Source organism: Lytechinus variegatus, chromosome 4, assembly GCF_018143015.1.
Source record: "Lytechinus variegatus isolate NC3 chromosome 4, Lvar_3.0, whole genome shotgun sequence".
In the NCBI taxonomy this organism is placed as follows: Eukaryota; Metazoa; Echinodermata; class Echinoidea; order Temnopleuroida; family Toxopneustidae; genus Lytechinus; species Lytechinus variegatus.
Window position 1 is genome coordinate 65,501,948 of NC_054743.1, and position 15,522 is coordinate 65,517,469.

General features: G+C 37.7%; 1 protein-coding gene across 1 annotated transcript; it reads left to right on the plus strand.

The window, feature by feature from the left end:
• The first annotated feature begins 3,103 nt into the window (after nucleotides 1-3,103).
• LOC121413164 lies at nucleotides 3,104-7,800 on the plus strand. The gene is made up of 5 exons (XM_041605925.1): nucleotides 3,104-3,802; nucleotides 4,451-4,614; nucleotides 4,910-5,175; nucleotides 5,670-7,267; nucleotides 7,747-7,800. Exons 1-5 carry the CDS (start codon nucleotides 3,104-3,106, stop codon nucleotides 7,798-7,800), a joined length of 2,781 nt encoding a protein of 926 aa, XP_041461859.1.
• Nucleotides 7,801-15,522: the final 7,722 nt, after the last annotated feature.

Genomic DNA, 15,522 nt, shown 5'->3' on the forward strand with positions numbered 1-15,522 from the left:
TTACCCCCAACGAAAATTCGTTCGGCCGCCCTTGCCTTCCCATCCTCATAATAATTGAACGGCAACAGTGTCCCCCGCCCCCCCCCTTCCCTTGCCTCTGCCTCTGCTTTCCCGCTTTTCATTTTTCGTATTAACGAACCTTATTTTGTTTTCGGATTAACGAACCTTATTTCGTTTTCGGATTAACGAACCTTATTTCGTTTTCGGATCAACGAACCTTATTTCGCTTTCGGATTAACGAACCTTCGGAAAAACGAACCTTATTTCGTTTTCGGATCAACGAACCTTCGGAACAACGAACCCTATTTCGTTTTCGGATAAACGAACCTTCGGAACAACGAACCTTATTTCGTTTTCGGATTAACGAACCTTCGGAACAACGAACCTTATTTCGTTTTCGGATTATCGAACCTTCGGAATAACGAACCGTCGGAATTACGCCACAAATGTTCGGATTAACGAACCCTTTTTCGTTTTCGGATTAACGAACATCGAGGTATAGGCAATTTACGTGTTTCGGAATTACGAACCTTCGGAATAAAGAACCTTCGGAATTACGAAGCTTCGGAATTACGAAGTGTAACCGTTTCTTTAAGTATGGACTCCTTGCTGCATGAGCATACTCCAAATGAGGTCTAATCAATGCTTTGTATTGTAGTAAGAAGTTCTCCTTGTGAAGATAAACAAATGTTCTCCTAATACGATTCATTAGCCTACTGGCCTTATTTATCTTTGACTGAAAGTGCTGGTCAAAACTAAGCTTTGTGTCAAAAATCACTCCTAAATCTTTACAAGTTTCAACTTGTGATATATTATGTGAGGCATTATCATGTGTCATTGTATAGTCATTGAATTCATCATTCTTTTTACCTATGTTAAGTACACAACATTTATCCGGGTGGAACTTTAATAGCCACTTGTCTGACCATGAAACAAGACGATCTAAGTCCGCTTGTAATAACTCAGCACCTCTGTCATTTTTACATGCTTTTATAACTTGGTGTCATCTGCAAATAAACGAACAGTACTTGACGAAATCTGATCTGGTAGATCATTAATGTACATTACAAAAAGCAGGGGTCCGAGGACACTCCCTTGCGGTATTCCGCTGGTTACATAAGCCCAGTTAGAGAACACACCATTCACACAAACATGGTGCTGACGACCAACAAGACTCACATATGAGCTTAGATATGCCAAATCCCTCAATTTTAGCTAAAAGTCTCTGGTGTGGGACCTTATCAAATGCTTTCATGAAATCTAGGTAGAATACATCAACTGCACCACCATCCCCCAACATATTCGTCCAATCATCTTACACATTGAGTAATTGCAACATTGTTGATCGTCCTGATACAAATCCAAATTGTTTTGAACTGAGAAAGTTGTTGCTCCTCACATGCTCATATATTTCATCCCTCAGGATAGACTCCATGATTTTACATACAATACATGTAAGACTTATTGGTCTGTAGTTTGAAGGGAGTTTACGATCACCCTTTTTTGAAATATGGCACTGACGTTGGCTTTTTTAAAACATTTGGTACTACGCCTAATGCAAGTAAGTTTGAGTAAATAATAGTTTTTGCAAAAATAGGTGCCAGTTCACGCAAGACACGGGGATGCAACCCATCTGGCCCTGGTGATTTTGATATATTCAAACTCTCTAATTTCTTTAATACACACTCTTCAGTAATAACAATTGTGTCTAGGATATTAACATCATGATGTTTAACAAATGGGAGAGGTCCATCAGGATCTTTAGTAAAGACACTAGAAAAATGTTTCAATAGTGCATTTGATTTCCCTACATCTGATTCTGTCAATGTTTTACCAATTTCAGTTCCATCATGGTCGAGTGGTGGTATTCCACTCTTTACTTTTGTCTTGTATTTTGCATACTGCCAGAGTTTCTTAAGATTAGATTTGACTTATTTGGCAATGTTTGACTCATTTCGTTTTTGACAATGTCTTGTTGCTGTCTTCACTTTATTTCTGATTGTGTTATAAGTTTTCTTCTTTTCTACATTTTTGTCTCTAATATATCTTTCCCAGGCTCTGTGCTTTTTCTTTATCAATTTCAAGGTGTCATAATCAACTGGGAAGTCATTTCCTTTGCCTCATTCATGTTTACCACATGTTACTACAGAAGGAATAAATTCATCCTCAGCTTCATCAATTATAATACTCAAAACATGACACCACAGGGAAACTCCCCCTCCCTGCGCCCACCCCTTAGGGAGCGCGCTTCGCGCGCTCTGTATGTATGTGGAACGCATCGCGTGCATTTACCGCCCCCTCCAAAATGAAATCCTTGCTACGCGGTTGCTCTCACTCTTACATTATCACAAGCGTTGGAAATATGCAGTGGCAAACTTGACCACTTGATGAAAATTGAATTCTAGTGTATGAACAATTTACGAACATTTTTAAACATTATTCTGAGCTTATATACATTGTAGCTCGCCCTAAATGTGCTTTCAATTTAATTTCATTTTATTCAGACACACAAGTTTGTTATATTATTTGTCATATGTTTATAACGTTGTGTGTTCCATGACCAATAGCTTTATGAAACGGCTTCATTTTCTTTTTATTCAAAATGGAATGAGAATTAACGATGAATAAAAACTCGAAAAAACAACTCAAGACATACATGTAGGCTCATATTTTGAACTCCAATTCAACTTATAATATGGTCTAAGTCTAGGGTACAGCTATGGAAAGCTATAAGCATCAAATATCCTTTTCTCATCATGCTTCACTTTGAGTTTACTGGGATCTATCCCATGTTTTAAGGGTAAAAGAAAACTATTTCATTTATCATTGCCAGATGATTTTCAATGTTTTGAATGTCACAACGCAATGATATATTGATCATGTAGTTCTTTATTTCTGCGTTACATCTGGCTCCCAACAGTTGAACCCCTTAAGACTATTTAAAAAAAAGTTCAGAATACTGGTCACTCTGTGTATATTTTAAAGATATTTTACTTTGCATTTTATGCCGATTCTTTTATTGCATCAATAATTCATGGTGTCCACTATTCATCAATGCTACGTTCTCTGTTTTTTTAATTCCACGTAGTCTCCTGATGTCACCATGCCTGTCTCTCTCAGTGTCTGGCGTGTCAGGATCGGTACCTTTCTGAGGAGGTGCCATCATGATTCGAAGAAAGAAGCTGATCAATCAAAAGAAAATGACAATGCCAATTGTCAGAATCCATCGAGCAACGGCTCTTTGATCGATGAAAAGAGCAAAGCTGTCAGAACATCCTGTCAACAACCTCCGTCTTCTGGTGATGTAGAACTGAAAACCACCAAAACTGAATCTCCAAGTATCAGCAGTATCAAGGTTGGTGATCCTGGTTGTGATACCGTCAATGGATCTCCATGTGACATCAGAAGCCCTGGTAATACCGCTCAACATGGATCGCTGATTGCTGATGACCGCATCCGTTGTTCGACAGGAAAGGAACCTGTCCCCGTCTATGATCCTTCTGACACCAAGGCTCCAGAGCATTGTGACCTTGACGAGTTGGACATGAGATATATAACCATTAATGGCGTATCTCCTATTGGCCTCTGCGCTTCAACTCAAATAAGTGAACCAAACCAACCGTATGGTCCATCGGAGTCATACTCACATGCACCTAGTTCTCAACATGACGGCAAACATGACGAGAAAGAGACATCAAATTCATTACCGTCGGGGATACATGGCCAATCTTCACCTATCTGTAGCATAACTCGATCTGAACTGGATACATCAAGCAAAGCTGGGCACACATTGTGTATGAGGGTATGTCTGATATTCAAAAAGAAAACTGTCTCTCTCTAGAACCATCCTTTTCTCAGTAAGAATAAGTAGGAACTCACCGTTACGATAATAACAAGAAAAATGTACAGCATTTAAACGTTTGCTTCGCAAAAGCAATTTGTAGCCATTTTATCTTTACCTAACTTACACTCTAAAAAATGAAGTGCTAATTTAGCTCTTAAAGAGCGTGTATAGTGACTGCACTTCGGAGTGCTGACCCGTCCAGTTCAAATTTGAACTAGACAAATCAGCACTCCGAAGTGCAGTCACTATACACGCTCTTTAAGAGCTAAATTAGCACTTCATTTTTTAGAGTGTACCTAGAAATTATCAATGTATAGCGTATAGGAGGATTCTGAGCACAATATTAAAGCATGTTGACATCTGGACACTGTATTGAATTTTCTGATAAAACTTACATTTAATGAGGCAGAGCAACTTTCCGAACAAAAATCAAACAAAGTTAATGTTGTCATGTTCATTGACATGTTAGGTATGTTAACACCGCTTGGAGCAAAATAAATCTGAAAAATATTAAAACTAAAACTATAAAACTATATTACAACTTGTGTAGTAATCCGTGCATTATTTGAAGGGTCTTTCTGTCACTTGTCCTTCTCTTCGCTTTAGGAGATCGCAGGGTTTCATGGAACACCAATCTCTACAGGCAGTAGATCACGTTCACCCAGCTGTGGAACAGATGAAACACAAAGGAATTTATTCTGTTCTGGTATGACCAACGTGCTCCTACTGAGGTCTGGTGATGTGGAGCAAAACCCTGGTCCAGACACCAAGTAAGAAAATTTAAAATGAATCGTTTTGAAATATTTTTATGACGGTTTCAATCTTAAAGAATATCGAAAAAGTCTAACCGTATATCGGTTTCTCCGGCAAGCATGGCTAGCTGTAGCATCTTTCCTTTCCCATTAGTTTTTCTCTGTGAACTGCCAAACTGTATTTCTTATGAAAAACTTTATGATTTTACGAAATCTGACAAACTTTCAACGTTACGGAAACAACTTGAAAATATGTTTCTGATCCTCTCTAAGCATCCACATATCATCTTTGGTATCTTTAATTATTATTTAGCCCGGGTAATCTAACTGAGTTTGAACTCCATCTCCTTGCTGACGGCATGGATCCATCAGACTTTAGGAAGGTCGGACTAGTTCTAGGATTCACTGAGGCTCAACTAAGTCGATTTAAGGAAGACAACATTGGAAACATAATGCAAGCTACCTATAAGATGCTTTGTGAATGGCTGAAGACAGTACTACAAGATGAAGCGAGGGAGATACTATCCAACAAATTAAAAGACATCAATCTCGTACAGCTCGCCGACAAATTACAGAAAGGTAATTACCACCACCTATACTACTCTTGTGCAGAGAAATGATCATAATGTTAATGAGATAAAATTTAAAATAATAGTTTGAACAATGATGATTATGATTGTAAGGCTGATAACAATAAGAACGATAGGCTATTGTACAAGCAATGAAAATAATATTACATAATATTGATATAATAATCGTTATAGGTAATGATGATAATGATGGTACTGATATTCTTAGTAATAGGTTCAATCATATCAAAAATTAGAAAAATACTAATCATTACAAGAGACTGAAGTTGCTCTTCATTCTAGATCATAATGTGGCTCGGATATATACTTAAAAAAAAACATTAAAACGTGCATAAGATATTTCCAAAGTATACTACAACAAGCAAAAGCGATATAAAATATCAAATTGACACAAAACATGTACTTCAAATCCATTGAGTGAAAGACATAAAGAAAGGAAATTCATTTATAGTTGAGATATTTTATTTTCTATTATCATCACAGGTCAGGTCGGAGATCACATACTATCACTGACAGAAGAGGAATTCGAACGGGTAATCAAAGAGGTCAAAGAATATTCTGCACTTCATCACTGTCAGATTCAAGCCGATCCACTTAACAACAGCCTTCTTTTTCAATTAGACCGGATCTTCACCAACTTAACGTTGTTCGAAAAAGACAAAGGAACAACTCTAAAGGCACCAATACTCTACGCAGACCTGCTCAAGACTAAAGTCAACGGAGTCCTTCCTAAACGTTTGTTGGTTGAAGGTGAAGGTGGTGTGGGGAAGACAACTCTCTGTGCAAAGATCGTTTGGGACTGGATTCGTGGAACAGGTTACCAAGATTTCAAACTTGTACTTCTCGTCCTCCTTCGTGAAGTAAAGGATAAGACCATTGGAGAGATCATAATGTCTTACCTCCCAGACGACATCAAGGTTACAGCCATGCAGCTAAACAAGTATGTATTTTCCCATCAGAAAGACGTCCTTCTAGTTCTGGACGGTTTTGACGAGTTAGCTGGCGATCTTGATAGCTGTTACCAAATCGCCCTTATCATCCTGAATCGGCTGTTCAAGTCAGGGAAAGTACTAATCACATCGAGACGATGGAGATCAGATGAGATACGGAAGATTACAGAGCTTAGAAAGCTTTATGCCTTCATTGCCGTGGAAGGTTTCTCTGATGAAAATCTTTCCTCCTACATCACCAAGTTCTTCCATCCAGACACAACTTCATCTGAAGATTTGAATCGATTCATATCGAACAACGATGTGATCAGAGAGAACATGGCCCCCTTCCCAATATACACAGCAATGCTGTGTATTATGTGGAAAGACTTTGACGGCGAACGCCGTAAGGCAATGTCCAAACTGCAAACTTTCTCTCAGCTGATCGATGAGATGGTCCAATTTTTGGTTTATCATCATCTTTCCAAGCACGGTACGTCTGCAGGTGATATCGGCAGAGAACTGGATACGAAACGTAAGGAGATTGTATGCCATCTTTGTGATATAGGTTGTCTTGCCTTGCGGGGACTCCATGAGAGGAGACTGGTGTTCACTGAACAGGAGTTCCAGCGCTGGCCGGGAACTATGGAAACAGGTTGCAAAGTCGGAGTGCTCACTAAGCAAACCCAAACCCCTTCGATGAAAGAGAGACACCGTTCTCATTTTGCAGTCACATATGTGCAGTTCCCTCATAAGCTCTTTCAGGAGTATCTATCAGGGAAGTATCTGGCATCTCTCCACAATTTAGACAGGAGCGAGTACGACAAGTTAATGAAGGATATCATCGGAAAAGCAAGAGAATTCCGAGAGCTTCTGTACTTTACCTCAGCCCAGCAGAAGGAGGTCGGATTGGATATCGTGTCTCAGCTCATAGCATCCAGAGATAGTTATATGTCATTATGGCAAATGGGATATGGGGGTAACGATGATGACTTCATTGTTGATGTAGCATATGAGAGTCAAGACCAAACAGTGGCGAAAGCTGTGGCAGATCATCTATCGACTTCATCCAGCAAGGCATTTAAGATCGGGAAGTTGATGCAGGCGCACACTGTATCAGGACATATCTTTATCATGAATCATCGTGTCGTGGTAAGCGACTTTCGAAATGCTAATTATACAGACATTTACCATGCATATCAAATCTATCATATTCACAATGTATGTAACAAATTATTAATAAAATAAATGTTATAGGGAGTGTCAAAAAAAATTGATTACTTTTACTTACTATTCTTTTTTCCACCGCGAATGCGAGAATATTCGGAATGGATTCGGGAACATTCCCGGTGGAATTCGGCTCATTGTGAAATGTTGTTCAAAACCACCCGACTACCCTCCAAAATACTCCCGAACGGGGCTACAACAAACTCCATTCGGTTCACATACTGGATGTAATCGGATGACATTTGGGTGGATTAGGGGAGGCATTAGGAGTATTCTAGCCAAGTTCATTATTCGTATCATTTCGGGAGTAAGGGTCCGAGCTCCGCGCATTTGGCCATCACCTTTGGGTCGTCATTCTGCTGTAATTGGAACAATCAAGCTACATTCGGCTATTACCTTGCCAGATTCTTGCCACTATTCGGGTGGCATTCGGATTTATTCGATATGGACAAATTTGATTCCGGTCGATTCTTTGGGATTCAGCGCTGAATCAGGACATGTTCGGGACTCATTCGTCTCCATTCGGGGAGCTCCACTACCCCCCCCCCCTTATCAGAGACAAATAGATTCCGACTCCACCGGAACCATCAAAATTAGGCCGGATTCGGCTGGAATCGGTCCGAATTTACTCGGGAAAATTCGGTTTTGCTGTAGCCCTGGCTTTAGAGAGAGAAGTTGCAATTTGTCAGAAAAATATGACAAACTGTGAACCCTTTCACGGTTCGGGTAAAACTGGTCACGAGACTTACACTTAGGGAGAAAATGTGAAAACCAATTTCAAACTATTTGTTACTACGTTACCATGTTGACACCTAGTATTGCAGAAATAGCTCTTATTAGTCCTTTCATTATGACTGTGATCCGGCTGTGATCATTACGACTTTTAATCCATTTTCACTAAAGCAGTGTCCTTGTTAACATTGAACCTTACATGAATAGTGACTTAGAGTCTTTTGAATGAGCGACATTATGAGTAAATCATTACTAGACTGAGAACTTACGCATGGTCTGAAATAAAACACACCATCCCGTCTAGACAAAGAGTTATGGACGCTCATTTGAATCAAATAGATGTTACAAAGGGCCTCTTCACACGTGAATCTTGAATCATCATTGTAATGATGATTCCTATTGTAATCGTGACTGCGATTAGCATTCATGATTCTCATCATGTTCTAGTTTGGTTTCACACATGCTACATATTCGTCATGTTTAGCGCTCCCCCCCCCCAAAAAAAAAATGTCCCTCTTATATGCCGCTTTATTACTTCCAAAAATAAAGAAAAAATAATTTTCAATGAAATGTATGGATATAGGAAGCTCATCTAATGTTCTAACTTCTATAAAATTTCATTGGTCTCGCTTCAGTGGTTTTGAATACACAGTCTATGTAACAGTGGTGCTTTTCAGCCCATTCCAAGTTTGCATGCATGCAGCACTACTGTGTGTTCTGCACTTTCTAGCATATCAACCCCCATTTGACCATTCTGACCAAGGAATTCCCTGATCTGACCAGAGAAATATCCATGATCTAAACAGGCTCATCAAATCATAACCTTGCGCATGTTCAGAAGAGCAAAACCAATGTTTGACAGCTCATTTTATGTTTGAAAACGGGAGATGCACAACGATTAAGACAACAGGTCATGTCTGTTTCATGGCTAATTCATGTCTAATACTGCATTTTGTCTTATTTCTTTTTTTGTTATTACGCTACTTTGGTCAAGTTATTTCAATGTAACTTTGTAAAAGAAAAAAAAATTCTCTGGTAAAGTTCCTTTTTCGCAAAGGGTGATTAATTTGTGGATTCCCCTTTATTTTTCAGCTTATTTTACTCATCGATCATTTACTTTTCTTTCAAGTTGGTGCACTGATTCCCCTTATCAAAAAAACATATTTTTTCATGTTTCTAGTCCTTTTGAACATGCCCAAGTTTATAGTTTGATGAGCCTGGGTAGGGGAATATCCCTGCTCAGATCCAGGATGTAAAAATATGGGTTTACAATGCATAGACAATGCAGAAACGCATCAATGCTGCAAACTTGGAATGGGCAAAAACGCAACTCTGTTACGTAACAGAGTGTATATTCAAAATCACTGAAGCGCGACCAATGAAATTTTCATATTAGTTAGATCGTGAAATGGGCTTTCTACTCATGAACATTTATTTGAGATTGCTACCACATTTTAGAAGGAATTCAGTCCTTTGTCAGAGGGACATTTTTGGGGGACACGCTGTATAGACTTACTTTGTGTGACAAGCAAGTATTGTAGAGTAGCTACTTATTCCAGGATAGGCCCCATAGAAACTTGACCAAACCTTGTTTTTTATATATACAATATTTTTTGATGGTTTCTTGTCAATTCGAGGGTGCTGATTACGAATCTGGATAATGCAAATCGGCAAAATCCTATATGGCCGCCAAAATATGCAAATTACCCATGAAAATCCTAAAATTGTCCGCACATTGGCTATGAAATGCATGAAATCGTGTGGCAGGAGTGAAATACTCTCTGAAAAATATTTTTGACAAAATATTTATTTTCCTGATATTCAAAATGGCCGCCATAGGCGATTGTATACTCTATTTTTTACAATATGAAAAGAAAAACTAATTTTCACAAAAATGAGCACTAAACTGCAAAAACATCGCGATGTATGAACGAAGGAATATATGCAAATCTCATTTATTATGTCATTAAATGGGAACATTGCTGTATTTTGATATCTAAAATAGCCCACTGGCCCAAAAAGTATTATGTACAATGGCAATAGCCGGGGCCGATAATGACAAGAGTGAGCACTAAAATGCATATTATTAAGATAAACGAGTGGAATACTGAACATAATTTTTAATATGCCTTTTATGTGATAAATGCTGCATTCTAAATTTAAAATGGCCGCCATATGCCCTATATATATATATATATATATCAATGCGAATGGAGAAACTAATTTTCATCCGAGTAAGAAACATACAAGGCAAACGCCAAGCGTTGTCTCGCCTGCATATTGCAGTTATGAAGAGACTGCATGTCAAAACTATGCTATAACTTCTGAGGCTGTCAGCAGTTTAGGGGGTGAATTGTGGTTCTGACAGTTTACATATGCATTAATGGTATAGGCCTACTTTATCCCTAGAAAATCAGGTAACACTAAGAATGCTGTTAATACTATGAAGCTATAATTATTTCCATGCAAGTAGTGAAAAAGAATGTAATTAATAATAATGTGAGTAAAATTGTAAAATTAAATTAATTATTAAGGTGTTATGGCAAACTTATTGTTTGAAAAAATGGAGGAAAGGTTGTGCATGAAAGATAAATATAAAAACTTATTGTGTGTGATTTTTAGCCATCTTGCCTTCACTTTAGCAGTAGGGTTTTCTAAATTGATCTGTGTGCATATGATAAGTAAATGATGCAAGAGTGAAGTGCTACAAGATAAAATAAGTAATAGGGTATAAGTAGGAAGTTTGAAAGAGTCAGTTTCTTATAAGCACATTTTGATTAAAGGCTATGATAGATGTGAGAGCAAAATGTCCTGCACCTTCAAGAGATGGACCTCTGTTACGAGTATGACAATCCTACCTCGAAGATATAAAAAGTTATTATGTGTACAACACAGCACAGTGCCAGTCATGGAAAGTTCATTGACCTTTGACCTTAATCAAATTCAACTCACATTCGAACTTGACCTGCACCTTCAAAAGATGGACCTCTTGTATGAATTTGGCAATCCTACCTCGAAGATATAGAAAGTTATTGTGTGTACAGCACAGCACAGTGCCAGTCATGGAAAGTTCATTGACCTTTGACCTTATTCAAATTCGGCTCACATTTGAACTTGACCTGCACCTTCAAGAGATGGACCTCTGTTATGAATTTGGCGATCTCACTGCGAAGCAATAGAAAGTTATTGTGTGTACAACACTGACAATGCCAGTCATGGAAAGTTCATTGACCTTAATCAAATTCAACTCACATTTGAACTTGACCTGTACCTTCAAAATATGGACCTCTTATATAAATTTGGCAATCCTACCTTGAAGATATAGAAGTTATTTTGTGTACAGCACAGCACAGTGCCAGTCATGGAAAGTTCATTGACTTTTGATCTTTTACCATATTCAAATTCGGCTCACATTTGAACTTGACCTGCACCTTCAAGAGATGGACCTCTGTAATAAATTTGGCGATCTCACTGCGAAGCTATAGAAAGTTATTGTGTGTACAACACTGCACAATGCCAATCCTGGAAAGTTCATTGACCTTTGACCTTAATCAAATTCAACTCACATTCGAACTTGACCTGTACCTTCAAAAGATGGACCTCTTGTATGAATTTGGCAATCCTACCTCGAAGATATAGAAAGTGATTTTGTGTACAGCACAGCACAGTGCCAATCATGGAAAGTTCATTGACCTTTGACCTTTTACTATATTCAAATTCGGCTCAAATTTGAACTTTACCTGCACCTTCAAGAGATGGACCTCTGTTATGAATTTGGCGATCTCACTTCGATATAGAAAGTTATGTGTACAACATAGCACAGTGCCAGTCATGGAAAGTTCATTGACCTTTGACCTTTTTCAAATTCGACTCATATTCGAACTTGACATGTTCCTTCAGGAGATGGACCTCTGTTATGAATTTGGTGATCCCACCTCGAAGATATAGAAAGTTATTATGTGTACAACACAGCACAGTGTCAGTCATGGAAAGTTCATTGACCTTTGACCTTATTCAAATTCGACTCATATTCGAACTTGACCTGTGCCTTCAGGAGAAGGACCTCTGGTATGAATTTGGTGGTCCTACCTCGAAGCTATAGAAAGTTATTGGGTGTACAACACAATTGTTGACGACGACGACGCCAACGTCGCCGGAAATAGTGATACCTATGTCTCGCTCCGCTATGCAGGCGAGACAAAAATGCATGTAATTTTGATCTACGCGTAAATAATTGTCTGACAACATGTTTTATAGGAGGACATATCATTTCTTTTGTCATGCATGAGATAAATGCTGTATTATGAAATTCAAAATGGCCCCTATAGGCCCTAACAGTATATTATCTACAATGTGAATGGGGACATATAATTTTGTAAGAATTTGGATTTGCTTGACTATGACATCCGTATAATCCTGTTGTATGAGTAAAATGTTATTTAAAACATATTTTTAAAAGTAAATTATAACATTTCTTTTGAAATATAGATGATAAATACTGTATTTTGACATTCAAAATAACCTCTACAAGCCATCACTAATTATGTAACATGCGAATAGGGGAAATAATTTTCGCAAGAGTGAGTACGAGAAAAAAATATTGTCTTAAACATGATTTCTAACTAAATACATCACATATTGGTCGTGGAGGCAATAAATGCTGTACTGTGAAATCAAAAATGGCTGCCATAGGTCCGAAAATTATGTGTACATTGTAACATGGGACATATGATTTTAACAGAATTTGGATTTGCTTTACTCTATTGCATATAATTGTGAATTGTGATGTAAGGGTGAAATATTGTCTAAGACCATGGTTTCTAACGAGATATGTCATGATGTTGTGTAATTAAGATGATAAATGCTGCATTTTTTAATCGAAAATGGCCACCATAGGCCCTTATCGTATTATATACAATTTGAGTGGAGACATAATGTTCACAATAAAGGGCAGATGGCAGCTATTTTGAATGTTGAAATACAGTATTTATCACCTAAATTACATAAGATATGATATATTTTGGTAGAAATCATGTTTTCAGACACTATTTTACTCAAACATCACCATTTGGCCAAGCAAAGCCAAATTCTGTTGAAATAATTTGTTCCCATTCACATTGTGCATAATACCGTAATGGCCGGTAGCGCCCAGTTTGATTTTCCAGTAACAGTATTTATCACCTAACTGGCAGAATAAATGATATATCATAATAGAAATTTTGCTTTCAGACAATATTTTACTCATAGATCACTATACGTGCCTTTATGGTGCTCACTCCTGTGAATATTGGTTTCCCACTTTGCATTGCACATGATACAGTTAATGTCTATGGTGGCCATTTTGAAAGTCAAAATACAGTATTTAACACAAACTTGAAACCTGAATGATATATTTCGTTAGAAAATACGTTTTAAGACAGTATCCCATTAATTTATCACATGTATATGCATTTTAGTGCTCACTCTTGTGATTTCTTTGCTCCTCTTTCTCATTGTGCTTATTCTTTTAGGGCCTTTGGCAGCCATTTTGAATATCAAAATAAAACATTCATCACATACATGGCATATTTCGTTAACAATTATGTTTTAGTCAGTATTCCACTCGTTTAATCTTAATAATATGCATTTCAGTGATCACTCTTGTGAAATTTTTTGCCCCCATTGCCATTGTACGCTATACTGTTTGGGCCAGTGGCGGCTATTTTAGATATCAAAATACAGAAAAGTTCCTATATATGACATAATATAATGATATATCTCGTTAGTAATGATGATTTGCATATATTACTTCGTTCATACATCGCGATTTGTTGCACTTTAGTGCTACTTTTTGTGAAAATTAGTTTTCCCTATTCATATTGTACATACTAGAGTATACAAGGGCCTTTGGCGGCCATTTTGAATATTAGGAAAATAAATATTTTGTCAAAAGTTATTTGTTCAGAGAGTATTCCATTCCTGCCACACAATTCCATGCATTTCATAGCCAATGTGTGGACAATTTTAGGATTTTCATGGGTAATTTGCATATTTTGGCGGCCATATTGGATTTTGCCAATTTGCAGAAAATGCTCAAGGTTACACGAGTGGGATAATTCAGATTCGGAATCTGCACCCTCGAATTGACAAGAAACCACCTATATATATATATATATATATATATATATATATATATATATATATTTAAAAAAAAAGGTTAGGCCTCTTCTATCCTGGACTGACTTTGGATGGAATCATTAAGGCATGTAGACGGGTGAATATCCGACCAAAATACCCTTACCTGGAACAAATTGCAACAAATGATTTTTCAGTGGCTTTTTGGACTATTTGACCTCAGGGGAATGTTTCATTAATATTTTCATCCGACAAGTTGTTAGATCTGACATCTTTCCTTGATTCTGATTGGCTGAGAGGCACTGTTTTTATGGTAACTGTCGAATAAACTGGTACTTGTCGGATAAATTGTCTGACAAGTCCTTTCATGAAACACCCCAGGAATAACTAAAATTCTACCAAATCAGTATTCGGGTCCGCATGGCGTCCAAGATGGCCGCCATTCACTGAAAATTGATACAACTGACTCACCGTCCACCCTAGAATCCTATTTCGATTCATATTCCATGGTCTAGGGGGTAAAAAGGTGAATTATAAGCCTTTAGTGTACCTGGCAAATCCAAGATGGCGCCCAAATGGCTGCCGTATGCTAAAATCCACAATTTGTCTAAATGGCTTAAATTTGTTTTTTGTTCAATGGTTTTTAGGGTGAAGTAGTACTTTGGAACAAGTTACAAGGACATCCAGTGGTCTGGTGTGTCAAGAAATCCAAGGTGGTGTCAAAAATACAAGATGGCTCCCAAAAATTGAGTTTCAAATGGCTGTTAATACTTAAAATGGGCATAACTCATATCATATCCACCTGGGAGATATGATTTTGGTTTCTAAACCATGGTTTCAATGGTCAAATAAGACATTGGGACAAGTGACAAGGACAGTCAGTGGTCCAGTATGTTCAAAATCCAAGGTGGCTTCCAAAAATGGGATCTGAAATTGTTGTTGCTACTTACAAAGAAATGACATAGTTTGCTCAATATCCAGATACGTATATGATTTTCGTATCTATACCATGGTTAAATGGGTCGAATGATACATTGGTGCAAGTAACAAAGGAGGGGGCGGGGTGTCAGTGGTCTGGTATATCCAAAAATTAATTCTGAAATAACCTACTGATACTTGAAGCGGACATAACTCATTTCATATCGGCCTGGGAGAAGTGATTTTTGGTGTCTAAACCACTGGTTTCAAGGGTCAGTTGATATATTAGGGCAAGTTTACAAGGACAGTCAGTGGTCTGGTATTTCTATCTATGTTGGCTTCCAAAGATTGATTCTCAATTGACTGCTGCTACTTAAAGCGGACATAGTTTATTTCATATCGGCCTGTGAGAGGTT